Below are 22,989 nucleotides of genomic sequence, written 5' to 3'. Positions count from 1 at the left end.
TTCCTTTTTGGTTGGGGCCCCAATTTATTATTGGAGAGCTTTAAATAGAGATCAATGAAGCCAATATGTTGTTTCAGTGGGTGAGGGTGCATATTGGACATTTTCATTCAAGTTGAAGTATCAATGAGAAAAATGCTTGAATTTCCATCCACCATCTGGGTTTTAGCAAACTGACATTAGCTACTTGTCATGTTATATGGAGCGTGCTCATTTTCAGGCACGCGCAGACGGCGCTGCCGCAGCACTTTAAAGCCATTGTGTGTCCTAAACGTCTTGACCAGAGTGAATTATAGAGCTGTCTGCACCAGGAGACGAGTACCAGAGCCTCCTCCCCGCACATGTCATTTGATGGCTGGGCCTGCCCGCCCCAGCCTCTTCTTCAATTTGCCACATAGACGACTGGCTCACCTGTCAGTGCATGTTCCTTGAATAAGTGCGTAAGACATATGGCAGCTGAATATTTGAAGTTGTGGTCTTAACTAGGGATGGATCGGTTCTGTGGGTTTGCACTGTTCATTCAGCCTCAATTAGTTTGGTGTCCACAGAACAAGAACTACAACATGATGTGTTTACATTAGTTTCTGTTTCATTTGTATTCCTTTTATTGCAATTACAAATAATTCAATGCAGCTGACGATTATTTTAATAATCGATTACTCTGTTGATTATTTTCTTCTGATTAATCATGGTCCCGCCAGTCACATCTCTGGTCTTTATACTCATTTAAGTTGTAAACGATTAAATTATGCTAGCAGCACAGCTTTGGGGCTACAATTTGGTGGGTTGATTGGTTTGTTATTTAGTTGTTTGTTCATAGTTGGTTAGTTAGTTGTTGTTGTTTTTTAATGCACACTAAAAAGAGAATTGTTTAACCAATTTAAGATTACAAATTGAATTGTTGACAAAAAAATCGCACATAATTGAATGAACTTAATCCAAAGTGAATATATTAAGTTTAATTAATTACGAGTTTATTAAACTTAATATATTAATTTGGGATTAACGTCATTAAATTTAATAAATTCACTTTGGATTAATTTTGGATTAATTTAATTCAAGTGCATATATTAAGTTTAATGAATGGATGAGTGAATTGGTTCAATAATTCTTTTTTTAGAGTTTGGTGTTTGTGATATTTCTTGATGTTGATCACTTGGTTGATTGGTTGTATTTTGCACTTGGTCTTAAACACAGGTTACAGCGACCCTGAACCTTTTGAAGTATGTAGATGAGTCATTACTCAACTCGGGAAATTAACACCTCAACCATTAGTGACCTCGTGGTCACTACTAGTCGTTGTCTCTCATTTACTTGGCTCCCCTTTGAAATGACACCCTTCCTGCATGGTGCAGGAGGGCACACTTGCACAGTCCAGAAACCAGAGTCTGATATTGCCATCGGACACTCTTGCAAAGCTTGGCGAGTTAGTCATTACCCCTAAAAAGGCTTCCAAGTTTTTGACCCTCTTTAAGTGTCAGTACATTGTAAGGTAGTATTGCAAGTGCTCTTTAACATTGGTCAACCTCTCTAGCTTCAAGCATGTCTATGTGTAGTATCCTTATTTCAATTTGGCTGAAGTTGCTCAGCGGTATTATCGCGGCTTAAGGATGAAACATGGCACTGAGCCCTTTCAAATGGGACCAATCTAAGCCTATATGTAAACAAAACCTGAAGAATTAGGGGGAGTGGAGCTGGCCAACTCACAGTAACTCCCCTGAACCACAGAAGAAGAGAAAGCCAGTGGCAAAAAAACTAAACAAAACTAAGAGAGACAGAACGAAGGAAGCCGAGTTCTTATGAAGAGCCCGCTTCTTTTTAATTGCGTGGAACAAAACAACAGGGACTTGGTAATGGGGTTTTAAATGGAAGCACATTTGGATAGATTGTGTAACGCCCTGTGTGGGTGTGAGCAAGGAAGAGAGGGAGCGAGGGAGAACGACACCGCGGGCGAGTGGGCGGCATTGTGTGGCAAGAACAAAAGGCGAAAGTTGGCAAATGGGGGCACTCGGCGAAAAGCTTGGAACCAAACTGCCCGACTAATTACTGCTGCGCATTGTCAAGGCGGAGCAAACGCAATAAAACCAGGATAAAGATGAATTTTATACCTCATCCTCCTTGCTGTCACACACACAGAAACAAATCCTGTAAATTGAAAAAGAAAATACAACGACGCGAGCAGAACGAGGTAGAAGGGATCAGGAGGATTAAACTATGATATTATACAACGAAGGCATCCTTTATTCTAACAATCCCTCCTCACAGCACAGTGCAATTTCTATTTCCCTTGTTTGTGTTTTATGGAAGAAAAGTTTGGGATGCATTCATAGTTTTTGCAAGTCAGTTGTAAGAAGAAAAAAAAGTTACTCCATATCTTGCTGAGATGGACAGAATATGATTTTGATGCTGAATATTAGATGACTGGATTGGGACAACTCAAACTAAAATATTGTGTGATAGTTTAGAAACTTAGAGGGGGGAAAAAATGGAGTTTAACCACCATCCCAAAACTACCTTAGCGGCTGTACCGTATTTCATGGAATGAATGTCGGGTGTTATAAAGCTTAGTGGAGAGGCCTAACATCTCCCGGCATATTCCTTCTGCATCTATCTCCCCTCTTCCACTTTTGACCTTTTTTGTATTTCTTTGTTCTGTTTTGACAAGTGTTTCTGAAACTGCACTCCCCTTTTCCTTAACTGCAGAGCGTTCACGGGCGTGCGCCAGCGATTTAGAGATAAAAGAGAGGCCGTCATCGCCATTCCCGCCCTGCCACTGAACGCCTCAAACTCCCTGGCAAAGCTGCCAGATCTCATTTGGGATCCCACAGCCAGAGTAAACTTGCTCTGCCCATTTACAGTCAGTGAGAGGCAGCGCAAAGTCCTGCTCCAGCCTTGTCAGAAGCCTCCAAGTATTCCTCGTTTTAAAGGCCATGAAAGCTGATTTCTTTTTTCTTTTGGGTCTACTCCTATTTCTTATGTCCTCATCTTCCTTCCTCGTGTCAACAGCCAGGCTTCCCATTGTGTCTCCCTTTATTGGTCATTGTCATTTTTTATGTTTCTCGGACAGCTTGTGACTGTGAAGGCAAGTTTCTTGTGTGTTTTTACATACTTGGCCCCCTCAAATTTTTTATTTTTGCTTTTGTCCTCAAACACCTGGAATTTTGGAGAACTGTTCCGAAACTGACTCGCAGAAAATGATTTAAGACAATTAAATCTGTATGTGTGAGGGTAACCCATTTTTACGAGGTAACATCAATTCAGTGTAACACACAAGGCTCGATTGAGTTTTAAGGAGCATTTTACACAAGCAAACGATGGATCAATGTTTTTATTGGCCAGGTAAGGTCAGCTGACTACCTAAATGTACTGTTTGACAAGAGTTTTTTTTTTTTCCATTAATGGTTGCTGTGATTCTTAGGGCTCCAGCAGTGAAAGAGTGATTCTGGAAACAAGAGAGTACACATCTAACACCATTGAGAGTCTTTGAGATATGTTGGAGACTTCGTAAGGTTGTCCAAACGTTCCCATCATCAATCCAAGATCTTGGCAAACAAGTGGTGTTTTAACCAATTTCTCTTGGAGGCTTGGCACGGTTACAAAAGCACCACTGGGTGAGAGCGTATCTCGTCGACAGGAGAGAGAATGAGAGGATGCTTGGCTGGACTCCAGTTGTGTTGCTCGCGGTGTGAGAGAGGAATAGCCTCCATTATCTGCCGGCATTTTCATGTGGAGAGACACACAGGAGAAAATGAAAGGCCCGTAGACGCGGGTGAAGGGGGGTGTAATGAGACTTTAGTGGGGAACATTTTTGGCTCTCGCCACAGGTTGAGCATCCATCTTTGAAATCTGGTATGTAAGCAAAAGGTGGGGATCAACCCTCAACATTTGTATGTTCCACAAAAAAATGTAGTGTGTATTTTATGAGGTAGCATAGTATGACATACTGGTTTACTTTCTGTAAACATAGAGTTTAATAGAACTTATATCCAATTTATTTTATATAAGTACTGTTCACGTTGAAATGTGAAGAGCATATACTGTACATGACACATTAGGCAAACAATTGGGATTGGCCTGCAGAATAAAAATTGTGTTCAACAAATTTGGCAAAGTGCAGAAAGTGACATAGCAAAGGATTGAGCAGGAAGCCAAATATGCCATCACTTTGGTGAGTGCCGACAGCTAACAGCTGACTGACTGACTTTATAGCTTGACTGCATCAACTTTCCACCAATAGAGAATGTGAATAGACTTTGCAGGATGTGTTGACTAGACTGGTAGCTTTACTCGGAAAAAAGCTTCAAGGTCAACTATTTTTGTAGTCGACTTATCCGACTATGTCGACTTTTTTTCCCCTCCCCTAATTGCCTAAACACCCAAAAAAGTTGTTTTATGGAGTTCTAATGAGACAGTTGTGGACATAGCATGTCAAAGTCAGCCCAGCCTGGACCGTCTGTGGCGGCCGGTCTCGTTGTGTCAAAACGGGGCTCGCAATGAAACGTCCGTAATCTCTGTGCCGGCATGTTAATTTTCCAGTCTAAAGGGGGCAGCTCCCTTTTCATCACGGCGAAAGCTGCCGAATATTCAGCGCGCTGCAGATGTTCATGAATAATGTCTGTGGCCAAACCCCTGGCTGAGAGAGGATGAGGAGGAGGGAAGGGGGGCCGACTGAGCGAGGCCAGATGAATTACACGTAGGGGGGATCTGACAGGCGGCGTGGAGCTTTGTGATCATTCCAAAGTTCTAATAATCTCTCTCACCTTCTCCATCTCGCCGGTAATGAAAGAGAATAGGTGATTGCACCTCGGGCTATGTTCGGCACGTAATGACTCCTCCAAAGGCACAGAAGCCGCCCAGGAAAAAGATGAACTTTGAATGAGCGGCCAATTGGCCCTGACAGAGTGATCGAGCGCGACAGCCATTCTTGTAGCAAAACAGACGTAGTGCTAATTGATTATCAATATTTTAAGCAAAGCGATGAAAATAAGCATTAAGAGACGAGAAGGATAGAGGGGCGAGAGAGAGGCGGTGGGGGGCAGGGAGGGGGTTGTCTTCTCGGAAGGGGGGGGGGGGGCTGTCATTTGTACTCGATCTGTCTCTCTTCCTCCCTCTGTCTCTGTTTGTCTTTATCTCACTCCAAATTCTCCAGCACTGTTCCTCTCTCATTACTCCCCTCTCTCATGTTTTCCCCAATATGTTAATAAACTTCTATTACTGTCGTAATGCTGATTTGGTTACTTCCGGAATTTTTTTAATTTTTTTTTCTCCTGACCATTTTCCTATGAAGTCATCCACATGTTGACCAAGGAACTGTCAGTATTTAATAAAAAAAAATACAGTTTGTTCTGATTTGTGTTAAATTGTGTGTGTAGCTCAGTTCAACTCAAATATATTTATTTAATTAATTTATTTATTTAGGTGGGGGGGGGGCTTTTTTTGTGCTCAGCCTGGTATTTGGAACCGTTCATAATTCCCTCTGCCTTGTTTAAGGTATTATAATCAGTCAAATATTTTTTTTTTAATGCATGACTATTACCATTTTACTGACAATTTAAAATTGACACAGGACCTGCTTGAGTCCCAATCCTAAATTGTTCACTTTTGGATTTCAAAACCTTGGTGGAGGTCTTTAGTTTTATCTTTTAATCGTTTTTTCATGTATTTTTTTCTTTCTTTTTTAATATAATACATGCACATTGAGCCCTCCATGACGTCCACGCCAAAAAGAGCAGTCACGTCGTGGTGGAGACCACCAAGCCTGTGGCTCTGTTGTGGCACTGCGTGTTTGTTCCTGTAATGTGGTCAGTTGAGCTGAGCCCCATTGACACAGCCAGAACCTCTCCTCGCCTTTCTCTTCTTCTAAGTGGCCGCCCCTTTCGCAGCCTCCTTGTGTCATTATGGCGATTAGCCGCTCCGGTTTACCTTTCATGTGCGGGGGTTTTGATGGTCTTAGCCGCACACCCCCAACACTACTAGCGCAGCTCGCACACAAGACACATACTCAGCGCTGTGCCATCACAATAGAATCCAGCAGGCTTTCAGCGGGGGGGGACTGAGTTTATTCTCTAGCATTCAACAGTGTGATCAAGTGCGTTCACCCTAGAATAAGTGGACACACACACACAGGCTCACACACATGCATATTTTTGCACTAAAATTGCTGTGGATGCTCTACTAGATCAGTTTTTAGCACAAGGTTCTTGATCTACAGTCTCTCTGGGCCTGGTTTACTCAGATTCTGAATAGCGGGTGCTAAATTGTATTTCATTATTGGTGGGATGTTCTACGTGATTTAGTATTACAATCTTTTGCTAAGTTTTTAAATTGTGGGCGCTTAATTGCGTGTCAAACTTTGCCATAGGCTCATATGACGTAAAGATTGACAGTGACTCAAGATATATTTGCAAGATATTTTACTGTAACCACAACTGTCTGCAACAAGCAGCGGCTGGCAAAACAGGTCAATTGTTTTATCTAACTTTAAAAGAAAAAATGCTTTTCTTTTATGTGAACATTATTTTGTTCAACAGAGGGTTCAGCTCTTATAGCGAGGCCTTCCAACCATCTTCCCCTTGGGAAAACCACACAATTGACATCGAAGCTCAGATGACTGGTGAAAATAAAACTGCTATACTATGAGGGTTTGCCTGCTGTTGAAAGGGGACTAATGTAAAGTCACTCCAGTTTTTGGTGGCAAATGTTATATAAAAATATATATAAGAAAGGAAAGTTTATTCCTTATTTTTTATTCATTTACATATCAACCACTAGAATGGGTGATGGAAGCCTAGTTATTAACCAATTAATTAACTAAGTTTTTTCAAAAGTAATATGGCATGACTCCTTCTTGTGACTGGATAGTGGTTTCAGGTCTGCTTCACAATCAAGAGATTCTTGGTTCAAATCTCAATTCAGGCTCTCCGGTGTGAAGTTTGCATGTTCTCTCTGTGCTTGCATGCTTTTTTTTTTTTGTCTCAGCTACTCCAGTTTCCTCCCACGTTTCCAAAAACATGTATGTTAAATTAATATGAAAGCTCTTAATTGCATAGTTGTGAATGTAAATAGTCGCTTCTCCACATGTGCAGAGGCTCTAGCTCACCTGTGACCGTCATAAGCACAATCCTGATCAATTGAAAGTATTTGTTGACTGCACAATATAATATGCAACTTGACCACATGTACGGCCTTTGATAGAGAATCATAAACCTGGGGACAAAGCAAGCGAAATATACCCCTCCCACTTTACACAATGGGTGCGCTTGTGAGGCGAGGGAGACGCAGAGAGTAAGGAAACATCAAAGCGAAGCAACAGCTGGCTGAGAGATCTCACATTAGGCTGCTGTGTGTGGCGTAGTGGTGCATGCCAGTTGAGTGGTGCATGTGTGTGACTGCATGTGTGTCCCGCCTTCAATTCCCATCAGCTAAAGTTTTGCTCTTTGTCAACTAAAGCAAGGACATAAGCGCTATTCATGAATCTAAACATTTTAGATCAGGTTTCAGAGTAGGAACGTTATGATGTAACATCTGTATTTAACAATGTTGTCAAAATGTCACAAAGAAAAAGCTCAACTCATGCTTGCTTAATTGAGCTCTTGTCGCCATGATGTCAGTTCTAACTCAAGTTGTAGTTCCCTTACATCTTTAGAGGCAACATTTGCCTGGGGAGTCCGGCTGTATTAAATATCTATTTTGGGCGGTTAATTTGCCTCTTACAACCTCGAGTGTCATCTTATTTTCATAGATGATTAGATCATCATTAACAAGCACCCTAAAAAAATCATGAAAATTGACCAGCGCGTTAGCAGCATGGAAACGAGCCAAACCCTCCATGTTTGTCTCTTTTAACCATTCAAACAGGTAGCCCGGCCTAGCATGATTAGCCAAATGTCGTCCCCGTACCTTTTCATATCCTCCTACAGGTTTCCCACCCAGTCCAAAGGGTGGGAGAAAAAAAGCAGAGTCCACCAGATGCCAAGAATTAGGAGGTGTTTTGAAGAGAAAAGAGAAGATTTGAAGGACATGAATGAGATGAGAGGGAGGAAAAAAATCAGAGGCATAACAAAAAGGAAGTAGCGAGCGGAAACATGACGGGGTTGAAGTCGAGGGTGAGATGTCATTCGGAGGCCGCGGGATGCTTTAATATTTCACAGAGTGATCCCTGCATTATGGATTTGCTCTGATTGCCCTCTCAAGACCTGCGATGTGCACTTACCCACTCATCTCCGACAAAGTTCTCCTCGCAGAACTTCAGCCCGTGTCTGAAAGGCATACACACCCTCCCCAGCAAAGCCAATTAGAAGACACACAACACACTCAACGCTAATGTAATGTTTTAATATCCATGCAGAATCCTACAAAGGCAAATTAAATTTACACAAGAAATTTCCATACTGAGGCTTCGAGCTTGAACTCTGACCTGGTGGCTATATTGTAGACTCTTTTTTGGGAGCTTTCCACCCCCTTGGGCTGCTGCGTGTTATGTTTGGATGTCCGTATTGTTTGTGTGCGCGCAGCTCGTGGCGGTGCGCAGAAACCTCCTGAGTAAGATCCCTCTCTGATCTCTATCTGACCGCTGGAGGCCTCTGCTTCTTCCCCACTTTCCCCTCCGTGTGTCCGCCATTCCGGGTTATGGACCGTTGCTCCGATCCAAAGGGCAGGTGGAAGTTCCAGACCCGAAACACACACCCACGTTCGTCCTCAAGACCCTGCCGCTAAATTTACTGATCTCATGATACCTGCTCACAACTCTTAACACCTAAAGGTCAAGGTTGCACCTGAAGGGAGGAAAGTCTTGAAACAAGTGTTGTGTTCTCATGAACACAAAAAAAAATAATAATAATTGGGAGATAATTTCAAAGAAAGACCTATATATCCCAATATAGAAAACTGCCATTAATTTAATGCATTTTTAAGAAGTTCTAATTTCGACCACAGGAGAGCCAGAATCAGCCGCCGTTGCAAGTACCCATACCATTAAATAAGGCCAGCTATCAGCCTGTTTTTGATGCTCGCCCATTTCGACCTAATATGGCTCACTGAGGGAGTGGGCGTCTCCCAAAGCCGAAGGTTGTTAGTTCAATCCTGGACCTTGACCATGTCAAAGTGTCCTTGAGCAAGCTATTGAACCCCAATTTGCTTTCAGTGGACCTGACAGTGCCTTTCATTAGAGCAGCAGCTTCCCATTGGTGTATGTATTTAATACACTTTACCTACTTTTGACAAACATACCGTCAGTTAATTGTAAATACATTGACTACATGTAATTACTTCATTTCAAGTTTAGTTTGTATCAAGTGTTCGTAGTTGCTTTTTTCTCTAACAGCTTTATTTCATTTAGTTTGCCAAATTAAAAGTTCACTACGATCAGTGAGTGATAAAAATGGAAAAGTTCAAAATGTGCTCTTAAAATGTTACTCCAAAGCTCTCACAGCTCTTGGCTTTCAGACGTTAGCAAGTTCGGTGCGGAGGTCAGCGTGTCAGCCTGGTTTTCCGCCTCTGCTTCATTGACTCACTGATTCCTCCTCGAAAACATCCACAACACCAGCAGCAGCTCTAATTGATCTTTTTATAGTGTGAGTCGTTCGATCTGGATTCATGTGTGACATATCCTGTGGAGTGTTGTCTTTTTGCAGCCACATGATGAACACATGCAAACACACATTTGAGAGGAAAGGCCTTGCCTGAAGCCTCCCACTCATGCTGCCTGTGTGCTGTGCCACCCAGTGGTCGCATTGGGAAATGCTTCTCCTTGAGCTCATCTGGAGCTGCTGTGTACCTGCTACACGCAAACAGATATAGAATGAATCTATTAACCAAGCGCTACAAGGAATGTGTCAGCCAAACGGGCAAAATTACCACTCAGATGCAATGTGATTTATCAAAGCTGGGACAAATTGCAGTGGCTGATTTGGCGTCTTTAAATACTGTGAGGCGAGGCCCAGGCAAAATGAGAGGCAACAGGGGGAATGGAACTTTTCCGTTAGTGTATTTTTTAAACAAAAATGATCACGCTGTACAATTTATTTGGAAATTCAATTTTGGAGATTTAGAGCCAGTCACAAGAAGGAGTCATCCACCTCCTTCCAACTCCTTGCATCTGGGTCATTCAGCATACTGTGACAGCTGTCCCAAACGAACAAAACATGTCTTTTATGCTGCTTTTATGTTTTTAGCATCCCCAATAATAATCAAAGCGATCGATTTACTTTCTATAGCTCAGTAAGATTTATTTGCCTCAAGTTCTAACTTAGTTTTGTACTTGCAGAGCTCTCCCAAATTTTCCATGGTAAAAACTAGGGCCTTACTGATTTGGATTGAAGAGAAATATGAATTAAAGTTTGGAACATGACTGTTTTACAATAAAGTGTTCCATCATTGGTGGTTTTCTTGATTAACTTTACAACAGAGAGAAAAATCTGTAAAAATTGGCCGATTTGTTTCCTATGTTTGAATGTTGTTACCATTTTCTGGTTTTGTAATGTCTTGATGTAAAACAAAACAATCTTCTATCTGGCCTTTTTCCTATTTATTTTTTTTGTACCAATTTTAAAAGAGCTAATGTCAGCCAATTAAATTGAGCAGACCCTAGTGAAACCAAAACTAACTGAATTGCAAAGTCATCATTTTAATATGCCTGATTAGAGTGAATGGACACACAATTTAGCGCCCGTTAATTAATCTGAATAAATCAGGTCCTCAGAGTTTATTTATGATGTAGAAGTATTTTTTCATGTATATGTTTAATATTAGACTTTTACGTGTTTATTTTTGACTTTCATATAATTCCAGGTTACATTGCCACCATAGGAACGGAAGGAACTCTTTTGCAAATCAATTAGAAACATCTTCATAATCTTTAAAATTGTTATCATTCTATAATTTCTGCTGTTTCTGGTATGTGTGTCTGTCTCCATTCGAGCCGTTAATTTATCACCTCCTCTTTCTGGCCGTCCTCGGTTTCTTGTCTGCGGGCTTGCGTGCTGAGCCGTCCTGATTGGAAGGGACATTTTTCCAATGGCGGCGCACGGCCTCTAATATTCTGTTTGTCGTTGGCCGCGAGGCTGATTTATCTCGCCCTCGTCTTGATTGGCGGCCGCGGCCAACGACGCCCACCGACCGACCACACGCTCGCAGTCAAACAGGATGTGTTGTGCATGTCCGCCAACACGTGCCCTCTTGCATTTACACGCATACGAGCTAAGTGAATAACGGTTGTGCTGAACCCAGCCGGCTGCTTTTTACATGTGGTATTGACTTGCTGCAAAACGTGGGCTGGATGCTGCACTTTCAAACTATAATATGATATCCATTCTCACTTGTAATACACTATGTATGTACAGCACCTAGCCTAAGGCCCATGCAACAGCCGCACTCTCCTCCCCCACCCCCCCCCCCCCTTAATAACTCTATAACTCACCTCAACCTTAGATTTAATTGTTTATCTGCGCATAAATGCATTAACCCTCTACTGGATCTGTTTTGCTGTGGTCCCAGGCCCCCCCTCGCCCCCGACAAGCCCTTGCGACCGCCGCGCCACACGTCCAATGAATAGTCCCTCTACGTGCGGTAATAGGGAATCAGCATTGAAGTAGCGAGCATTGGCAGCGTGTAAAGAGATAAATCAGATTGTGGGTCTTGCTTTGCCAGTTTATTGAATCTAAATTGTGTGCGCGCGCGTGGCCCCCGCCGGCCCAACGCGGCCCATCCATCTCCTGGCTGATAATGGCCCCATTCCACCTGGTGGGAGCGTTATTACATTTTCCCCTCTAACGAGACCCCGCTAATCCTGCCAAGAGGAGAGTGGAGGTAAAAGAAGTGATAGAAGAAGAGTTTCTGAAGGGAGGAAGTTAAAAAAAATGGCAACCTGCCTTTTTCCTCACTTTCTTCCTCTCTTTCATAGCGCTTGGAACATCTTCTGGCAGCCATGGCAGGGATTCCCCCGAGCTGCAATTACACTTATAATAAGGACATGCTCCGCCCCTTTCACAGGGCCAAGATCGAACGCAGACTAAATTAAGTGAAAGACCGTTTATTACCCGCTTTAATAAAAGTCCATCACACTATTATCCCATAATGGACTGGAGCCACTAAGAAAGATATTTATATGGATGCAACATTTGCTTCTCTTACTACAGTAAAACATTGCAATGTTGCTATATATGCTGTATATGGACACATTTGGACACCTGTTTGTGACACCTACAGAAAGTCAAAGTACAGTGGTACCTTGAGATATCAGTGGCATTTGTGATCTTATGTGTAAAAGTAAAAAAATTACGGAGTCACTTACAGTACTGTACAGTAGTTATGAAGCTCTTCTTCAATTGTGACTGCATTAGTGTATTAAACTGCCCCCTGGTGGCCAAGTTGCACACACTAGTATGATTTTTTTCACTTTCTTCAAAAGATTAATGGAATTTCCATTCATTTCAATATGGAGAGCTGAGTCAACAACCGATTAATAATTCTAAATACAATCACGGCTCAGCTTCAGACACAGATGAGCTGTGATTGGTCGTTGTTACCTGAGCCCTGAGCAACTGTCATGCCATGTTCAGTCGACAGCAAGCCCCCTGAGATGGTTAACAACAGGTGGATTTTGCTGCTTAGCTCATATTCCACCAGCACAATATTAATCAAACTGCCGTCTTCATAGTAGTGGGGCTAAATGGAACATATTTTGACTTGCCCTTGAAAAGGTCTCGCCCAACCCCTATTTGATGAGTTATTCATGTCAGAGGTGTGTCCCAATACTTTTGTCCCTGTATGTTTTGCAGATCATCATTTAAAAAAGCGCTCATGTTGATTTAATTAAATGGTATCCCTGGCTCTGCGCTCGGCCCTGCTTTCATTGTTGTGAGGGGCTCCGCGAGGCAAGTGCGCTGATGAGAGATGGATAAACAGTTTGATTTGCTGCTATCGCCCCAAGGCACGGTAGACTGGAGAGACGAGCAAGAGACGGCGCAAACGCGGGGAGGGGTGGATAGAGGGCAAAAACAGAAGGAGAAGAGGATAAGAGACGCTGTTGGCGAAGGGATGAAGGGATGGAGGTGGAGGATAAACAACGCTAAAGAGGCGTCAAATCCCCACGATGTTGTTCGTGGGCCTTTTCTCTCTCGCTTGTTTAGTTGTCCCCCCTCTAGCTGTCAGTTCTTCCTTTTTCCTACATGGCTGCCATCTATCCGCTTGTGTCTCTGGACCCGTTTCCCTCCTTTCTCTCCAACATTATACCTCTAATACCGCGCCGTCTCTTTCCTGCCTCCCTGTAGCCCCGAGCAAAGCAACACACACACGCACCTACGTACACACAGGTGTCCTCGTACAAACACACAACTGTGCATGCTTAATAAATTGTTGGTTGCAACGAGAGCACATGGTGGAGCGCAGACCTCCGCAAAGGCTGAACAGTAAGGCCGAATAGTAGTTTGCTGCTAGTTTGGTGGAATATCATAAATTTTTGCAGTGGTTGTCAAACTTTAAGTTTTTAAACTAAGTACCACCTCCAAAAAATAATTTTCTCTAAGTAGCACAATCAATACTAAAATATAATAGCATGGTAGGCTTAAGTGTTCATCAAAAACAAGAAAAAAATGACAAAAAAGTATATTTAATATGTAAGCCGCTGTAACCTGATGCACAGTGAACATAAACGTTAAGAGGAGAAAAAAATATTTGAATAATGATTAAATACAATGTATTGCACATAAAGTTCAATCAAAATTGTACCTAAATAAATATAAAAAAAATACAAAGACTTTAATGGAGTAGAACACCTCTAAAGTTGCTAAAACCTGACAATTTTGCTCATGTGACACTGACACCTCAGTTCTGAACATTGTAGAACACCTGTGGCTTATAGTCAGGTGCGCCTTGTAGTCCAAAAATTACTGTAATCAGTATTATTATTATTATTATTAATAATTTATTTTTATTTTTTAATTATCAATATCTGAACACAAATGATGACCCATCACGTTGACAGGCAATATAAAAAAATGTTCCATGCATATCTGCAATAAATGACTAGTACTATATAACTGGTATGGATTGTTTGAGGCGAACTGCGATATTTGGCAGACTAAAATTTCAGTAACAGATAAATCACCTAATTAACCGTTCTTTGCAGTTGAGAGGCTGCATCAAAGCCTTCTGTATGCTCTAGCATTTAAAAAAAAGTATCATAATAATTTTAAAAAACATATAAATATGTCTTTGGGACACTTAAGACATTTAAAATAGAACATATTTATATGTTTTTGGGAGCAAGGGAGTTAATTTAAAAATATATAAAGATCATGAAGAAAATAACGTTTTTTTTGTTCTCTTAACTGTTAAAATAAAAACAAATATGAACTGCAGGCATAACAGATGACTGTTTTATCGTACATTGTGCTTTACTATTTGTTTGATTTTACAATCGGAAAATCGGTTTGACTGTCATCATTTTTGTTTTGTGATAATGTGTTTAAAAAAATAATAAAAATCAACAAATATCGATTGATTGGCCAGGGCCTAAATATTGCTCTTATTACCATTTACTGAGTCACTTTGATGTTTAAGTCTTTATTAGAAATATATGTAGTATACATAGTATACTGCCCCCTGATGGCCAAAGTGCACACAGCCGAAGTAGCACAATATCAATGGGCATGAAACCATGATGCTCAAACTGTTTAAATCTTGACATTACGTTTGGTATTACTATATGGTTTTATAAAGAGTGCTAGTTTGCTTTAAAAAAAAAAAAAAAAAAAAGAGAGAAGAGGTTAGAATTAGTTTTGTGGGTCTTTATTTTGTAGTGCTGGAATGGATTAATGACTTTTTTTCCTATTCTTTTCAATGGGGTATGAAAAATGGAACTTGTAAGTCAAGGCACCACTGTATTGTTGTTGATCTCCCCCCTCACCACCAAATCGGACTAAATGGTGGATTGGCCATAGAGCTTCCACTTTAATTACAGAGACAAGACGCTGAATTTTCTGGGTTGCTTTTTGACCCCAACCTTCGGCTTCTTAAATTGGGACTTTGTTAGCGCCGAGTTAAACTGATCCAATAACACACACCCAATGTTGCACGCACACACGCGGAGGGAGGTAGACGAGGGTTCACTCATCCATGTCGAGGCATTGTTAGCAAAGATGCGTAACCTCCAGACTTAACCAGCCGTAACAGCAGTGTGACGGCCTCTTTGTCTACGCCAATTAGTCAACAAAACCAGCAGCGCAGCCGAGCTCACCCTGTGGCCTCACACACACACGCACTCAATATATACACTGTGTATGTATTTTATGTAACATGTTTGCTCGGCAGCTATGCAACCAGTCACTTCCAATGAGGCATTTCAAACAAAGCACATTCACTGCAACAATCCACAGTCAAACTCCCACAGTGGTGCCCTAACCGCACACTTTCCCTGTGCTCTCCACCCACTCTTATATTGCGTTAACCCCACCTTGAAAAAAAACACACAAAAAACACGATACAGCAGCCTTTTTTTTCCCTGCTGAAGTTTAAACTCATTAAGTGTAATGATATTGGAGACTCAATTTTACATAACTCACTCATCAAGCGGCGAGATCGCAATAAAGGCGAATGGCTCCGCCGAGGCCTCGCCGCCCGCAAAATAAATGATGCAGCGCACAACGAAAATGTAATTAATTTACAGGCGGTATTGATAGTCCTGCCACACGGCACATTATATATTTTTTTTAATGTTGCTTAACATCTTGATTATTTTTTATTTAGGCGATCGGGGGGTGTTGGGGGTGGGGAGAGAGGTGCTTAAAATGCTCCAACGAGTGTTTACTCCCGCCGCCTGCCTTGCTTTTAGGCTTTTCATTATGCCAACGCGATAAGGAGCTCCGAGGGAGAGCGAGAGAGGCAGGGTGGCTGTCGTTGACTTTTCGCCGAGGAGACTACTTCCTGCCTGCGAGAAAACAAAATCCTGTTTTAATTGTGTTCTCGTTTGCTGCTTCACCTGTGATGATTGTGCTGTTGTCAGCGCGTCATGCTCAAACTCGAGACGAAATTTGTAACTTTGTTTACTGCACTACAATTTATGTATGATATCAATTAACCATGTTTGTTTTCATTTTTAGTCAAAATGGATGACGCTCTTAAGGGCAAGACGGGCAAGCAAGAGGAGGAGACCAGAAAAAATCTGGATATAGGTGAGTTTGGTGTGCATGTGCAGCATTTATAATTACATGTCAAAAACACACACAAAAAAACACAAATTAATTTAAGTTAGTTTAATTTGAAACATCAATGACCCAAATCCATGTCTCATATTCAACTTTTTATAGATTTATAGATATAGTTTTTGATTATGTTAAAATTCCTCCTTTTTTGACTTGAGATCTGCTCTCTATGATGGGATTATGAATGATGATAATGATGATGAATAAATGAACTCACTTGACAACAAGCAGCAGTTTTGCAGATAGTGAACAATTCTTCCAAAATTAGTCTTTAGGCTGTTTATGGCCACTCCCATTTGAAGTTTACTTGTCAAACTGAACATGAATAAAAAAATTAAATAAATAAAATTACTCCTTGTGTTTATAAAACAACCACATAGATTTGCTTTAGATATGTCTGCTTAGATTAATGCTAACAAAAGATGTAAAAAGACAATCGGTGAGGTTACAAATAGCATTGGTATCTCACTCTCTCTCTCACTGTTTAAGCAATGGGTATTTGAACACATACGGTGGAACAACAAATATAGACAGATACAGTAATTATTATTTTTTTAATCCTCTGCGAAGAACGGCTAATGTGCGGAATTTATATGTCTGTATTATACTACAATGTCCATTGTGCTGAAGCCCAAAAAAACAACAACAAAAACAGTCCAAAATTTGTTTAATCTTCTACATTATATTTGTCGTTATTTTTCTTATTGAAAAACACACATTGCATTTTTTATTTATTTTTTTAAATATGGATTATTGGATATTCCATTCATTTCAATGGGAAAAGATGATTTGATATACAAGTCATGGAATGGCTTAAACTTGTATTGCAGGTCACCACTGTATTTTATATATTGTTGTAGTTTGCATAAAAAATTGTGTTATGTATTATTTGCATACTTTTTCATTTTATCATCACCATTATTATAATTATTATTATTATTGCTCTTATCATTATTATTATTTTCTTGCACAGAACTTGAATCACTGTTTAAGTTTATTTATTCTATGTGTTTCCTATTTATTGATATTTCTTATCCACCTTTCTTTTTTTGCTTTTTACACATCAACTCAAATGAACTTACATATGTCGTTTTCCATTAGGATTTGCTTCATTTACATGAAATGCATAGGAAATGCACATTCTTTTGCACTGCAGCCAGTGAATGTATTTGCTGCCAGCATGAAACTCCCCAATGGCCGCAGACATAGCATACACACGCGCTCGTGCATCCGCACACACACACGTCTTGATAGACATTCAAATAAAGCCAAGAGTCATTTCCACTGGTTATGCTGTTAATAATAGAAGTCCTGAGATAGAATAATGAGGCTGGTCCTTGTTCTGACCAGGGCACCATATAAATGAGAATGTGTCTGTCTGTGTATGTGTGTTTAGCTGCAGAATAATTTGTTCGAGTGTGGGTGTTTTGTGTTTTTCTATTGCCGGACTCACTCTTGTAGCTTTGTATTTTGTGTGTGTGCTTCCATGGAGGAGGAATGACAATGTGACCTTTAAAGTTAGCTGGCCTTTTGGCCAAATGAAAGTGCAGCCATCAGAAAGTAATTAGCCTTGCACTCTTGCTTTGGTCCCCAGCTCTGGATACTATGTATTCTCCTCTCCTCTCTCGCCTCTCTTTTGCACACTGTTGTTGTTTGCCTCCTTTTCTTTATGCCACCCTTATGATAATATTAGCTTAGTGTTGCTACTATCTCAACTTTTGTCTCGCCTTTCCTCTCTCTCTTTGTCCTCCTCTCTGCTGTCTCATTTTGCTTGCTTATTGCCCTGAAAGACAACTAAGATACATACGTATAGCTCAAGATGAAATGTGGCCTCTTTTTTTTTGGCCTTGAGTTGTCAGTAGTGAGTTGGGAATTGTGATATTCGCTGAAGAGGGAAAAAAAGTGTTTTCATATCTTTAACTAATACCATAATTGAACAATAAATTGGGAGACTGACAATCTTTCCCCTTCATACTGCATTTAAATTTTCTTAAAATGCCTTTCTTTTTTTAATAATTAATTTTTTTTTACTTACGACATTGTAACTTTATTCTCATAAAATTTTTCTTTTTTTCCCCTTAAAACTACAGTAATTTCTGGTACTTTTTTCACTTGCATTCGACCCTGCGGCTAATACAAAGGTGCGGCTTATCCATCAGATCACAAGGAGGCGCAATATAAAGGAAGCGCAAGAGCATCAGACAGAGCAAAACGAACCAAGTGAGGCCAAATACAGTAGGAGAGACAGAACGAGAGCGAGACAAGTAGCGGGAACCTGGTGCGGTAACATTAAAACACCTGCGGCTTACGGTAGGGTGCGGAAATTACTGTAGTTTACTGTAGGTAATCCTGTTATCCCCCCCTACAAAAAATATGGTTAGCCATTCTATCCATACTACCTAGTATGCCTTACCTAGATGTGAACTTTCCTTGGCCTTCTCACACATTGGCAGATACTCACACCGAAGTACAAGCAGCCAGCTGTAGTTTCCGCTGCATGCCCTTCCTCCCAGCACAAGCATGATGGAAGAGGTGGGCCACTGTTGCAGTTTAGCAGCAGATCACCAGGGGTCTCTGCATTCCCCGCAGGGTCTCTCTGAGATCAACACCGCGAGAAAGTTTACACTTGAACCACTAAAGTCGAGCGAAACGAGGAAACCTTTTTAGAGTGGAAGGGGAAGAAGCGAGGAACGCTACCTCCTACACGCCTCGTTCATAAATAGATCCGAGACTGGCAGCGCGTCCGCGTTAGCGTGGCGCTAATCGAAACCACCCGGATCTGATTCATGTGAACGCAGTGAAGCCCTGCGAGAAGATGATGTGGGGGGTGCTTATCATCAGGGCTTTTGTGAGAGAAAGAAGAGGGATCAATAACTGGCCCCGTGGCCATCAGTTAACAAAGTAGTCTCCACTTAAAAGAAATGTTTGCCACGCTGGTTAAGGGCAGCCAGATGATGCTTGCGCTTGAAAAAGGAAACGTGTGAAATGAAAGGCACTAAGAATGAGAGAGGAGGATGGTTCCTTTGTTAGCTGCATGCCTTCAAGTCAAGAGATTGCACTTTGTGTGCCCACAAGGCACACTTGACATCAGTGCAGCACAATAGCTTTCGCGCTGTTTGTTGTGCAAACTGTATTAACAACTAACAGTAATGAAGTAGCCAAAGTTTCAGGGCAAGCTACAAGCCAAATCATTAGGTATGCCCACACAGTCCGATATAAGTTGTAGTTGTACATGTAGCTGATTTGGTTAGCAACGGAGTTCAAACAAGCTCAGGCGTTATATCTGTAATATCCCTGTGTGAACAAGATTGCATATGAAATGAGATTTCTATCTGCTGTGAATGAGGAGGCGTTATCTCAAGTTTTAGCACACATACTGATAATCAACCAGATTATCACAAGTCTCTGAAAGAGTATCCTGTGTTTTGGGACATGAAAACTGTTTGGGCCGGCAATCGTAAACGTTAAACCAGTTCAATATTTCTGAGAGGACCGAATGGTTGTGATGAGTGTTTACATAACAAATCATTCAGCATAGTAAAAATGAGAATGAGGAAAAGAGTGTGCACCTGCAATGTACAGTACTTATCATACAAGCTAACAGGTAACCTAGCCGTAGCTGCTGCTTATTCTACTACTACTAAATCTTGGTGCCCCGGATAATAAAGGATAAGTCGGGCCCTGACAGCTACTACTTCTTGTCGTGTGTGGTCTCTTACATTTGAAAAACCGTTTCAAATGTTAAATCGTTATCAGGCTTAAGTGGAAGGTGTGCATAGACTAAATGGCTAAATGGATGGCCACTATTTGAGGAACACATTATCGTCTTGATGGAAATGGTGAGCCAATACATAGTGTTCACATGACGTCACCGACCCCCACCTATCGACCCGGCATCCATTTAGTGGGTCAAACAATTTTGTGGCAAACAATTGCGGCCAGCGAGAAAAGGCAAGCAAATGCTGAGGATCGCTCAAGTTTCAAGTGATTCATTCATTTGTTCATTCATTCCGTATTTTCCCGAACCGCTTCAGAATGGTGCCGTTCACGGCTGCAAAAATAGGGCGAACAAAAATGTGAACCGAAACTTCTAGATAGTATTACCTGTCCATGGAATGTTGAATGGGAACGGACAAAGAAGTGTCCGGAATTGTAATATCATGCGATCATGATATATGTAAGCCGCTAGCTATGGCTAAAAATAGATTTGGTGGTCAAGATTTTTGATTTTAAGATCTCTCCAAATACCCTCCTTAAGGTCTCTTATTTTCATTTCCCAGCAGCCCAAAAGTTAAAATTGTTTTTAAAGTGTACGAAAATAAGCGGTGAATCAACAGTGTTGACGTTGTAACATGCTAGCGCTAGTAGCTAGCGCAGTCGGGGAACTAGCTAACCTGGTTTAAGAACAACACGAGATTCTTCACCTCAAATTCACAATTGATAAATGCACATAGCAACCAATAAAAGCCGAAAGTACCGAAGACGCAAGAATGTCCGTGTGTTGGGAGCCATCCTATCTCGGAGCATACGTTGCCATGTAGTAAGCTGGGGGTGACATTCATCAATAACAAAAGAACATTCGGTGTACACACAATAGAAACACAGCTGAGTCCGCTGTAAGGTTGGCCCACCATGAGGGGCGGACTCGCAATCCCGTGACGTCAGTGAATACTATGTATACTCGCCATTCCTTCACGAAATGATGATGACCCCCAAGTTGTTGTTTTTTCTTCGTCGGGAAACGTGCTAATCAATGAAACTGTTAGTTTGTTTATTTTGTAAATACTAAGCATGTTTTATGTGTGCAGTCACGTAGTAGAAATAGGTAGATATGTATGTGACACCAGGCCTAACAAGGATGATGTTTTAGCCCCCTGCGTGCCGCTCTCTGCCCATTACCTCAAACCAGCAGCAGATTGGGAGATCATATATTTTAATGAGACGTATAATAGCTCTTTAACCCACATCATTAGGGGAATATATACCTACCGCTTGCTCTTTGGGCAGCTAAACGAACGGACTGTTTCCCTAATTACTTTGTGTGTAAGACAGGTCACCGGGTGGGTGTGTCCCTGCCTGTATGTGTGTGTGTGTGTGTATGTGTGGCTGTGTTGAGGAATTATATGTCCATAAACTATTCAGCTGCGGGCTAACCCCCCTCCCCCTCGCCCCTCCCTTGCTCGACCTAGCATCCAATAAGGCCTCGTCGCTGTCTAACTAGCTCTGTTGTCAATCACTTTTCTCACTTTTTGGTCACCATTTGTCCAATTTGGAAGAACGCGACCGTAAGTGTACGTCTTGGGCAACTATGGCAGGATGATCGTCATGACTCTCAGTCTTTATTTGTTTCCCTATCCTCACAAAAGTATTAATTTTGCCGCATGTTAAATATTTGACCCGTCATATGGCTACGTAAATAATAAACCATCCGTTTATTTTCTGTTGCGCAAAAATGGCTAATACTGTACTTATGCAAAAATATTTATTAAAAAGTACTATAAAATCATAATCAATCAACTTAAATTGACCATTTTTTTCCGGGAAGAGTTTAAATTAACTATTTCACAGAATAGCTCATTAGTTTTTAATATGATGTGTTCCCTTAGCTCATTCACTCCTAGCCATTTTCACCAAAGCAACCCCCTTCGCTCCCGGCTGTTTTACTGGATTTTGACTGATTTTGCAAGGCCCACCGAATATTGTGTTCTCTTGCTATAAAAACATGGAACCTACCAAAAGAAAGACTAGAGTGTCTTCTTTTATCAGGAAAAATGTTTTTCTCTATCTGTTTCAGTTTTTCAACAATTAGCATTAGAATATAGCTAAAGTTTCATCATTATTCACAAATCTGTTTAAAACTTTGGGGAAACAACTTGTTGCAACATAGCCCTGGTTGATCTCTTATACTCTGCTGCCACCTGCTGGCCGTTTTTGTAATAACTACCATTTCTTCAACCGTTCTCTTCAGTTCAGAGGCTGCATCAAAGCCTTCTGTGTGGTCTAGCATAAAAAAAACATTAAAAACGCATAAATATGTCTTCTGGACAATGGTAATATTTAAAATAGAACGTATTTATACGTTTTTTGGGAGCAAAACGATAATTGCGTTGCCATGCGCATTTCTGCCTGACCAATAATCGGTCTATGTCAAATCACAGAGAACAAGCACTTGGTGAGAATTTTCATAGTGTTTATTCGCAATATGTCATCGCAAATTACTGGCCTGTTATTGATGTTACGTCCAGTGTTTTAGATGTTTTTACTCCTGCAAAATTAAAGAGAAGACGTTTTGCTAGGTTTTTGTCAAGCAGATGTACAAAGAAATAAAGAGGTGTGTCAAATTAGAAGTTCTTTTTTTTGTCTTTCCCAGTACACAACACAAAATGTTGTGAGGGCTGACACTATAGAAAATCTACAGATGGATAAATACTTTCCAAACGCAGACAAATCAAGTCGACCAGCGTCTCGTAACAGATTGTTTGACATTAGAGGTTTCACTGTAATAATAATTTGTGTTAGTCACGATGGCACACGCCACCAAACAATTTGTCACTCTAAAATTTCCGTTCCACTCGCATCCGGCGCCGGTGTGTGTGTTTTATAATAAACGATGTGATGCCTTTTCTAATTGAAAATAATAAGTAATCCCGTGGATAAGATGTTCTTGTGTGATTCCAAGCTGTATATCGCTTCAGTTTGAGCCGCAATAAAAGACAGGAAATGAGAGGCAAGTGAGAGTGCCTGCTTGGACATTGATGCTTAATGTAATCTGCCTTCAAATCAAATTATTTGA

At 41.0% G+C, this 22,989-nt stretch overlaps 1 protein-coding gene across 2 annotated transcripts in view; it reads left to right on the top strand.

Annotated features, from left to right (window-relative positions):
- rsrc1 (arginine/serine-rich coiled-coil 1) overlaps window positions 1-22,989 on the top strand; it is a 127,758-nt gene that overhangs the window by 84,135 nt on the left and 20,634 nt on the right. For both annotated transcript variants that reach the window (XM_086081051.1, XM_086081052.1), the window contains exon 7: window positions 16,095-16,166. In XM_086081051.1, coding sequence (XP_085937177.1) covers window positions 16,095-16,166 — 72 coding nt within the window. The remainder of the gene's footprint in view (window positions 1-16,094; window positions 16,167-22,989) is intronic.

This window comes from Leptonotus elevatus, chromosome 7, assembly GCF_054856555.1.
Source record: "Leptonotus elevatus isolate MCC_2025b chromosome 7, RoL_Lele_1.0, whole genome shotgun sequence".
Classification (NCBI taxonomy): Eukaryota; Metazoa; Chordata; class Actinopteri; order Syngnathiformes; family Syngnathidae; genus Leptonotus; species Leptonotus elevatus.
The sequence above is the reverse complement of the archived record's forward strand: the minus strand, read 5'-3'. Positions and strand labels throughout refer to the sequence as shown.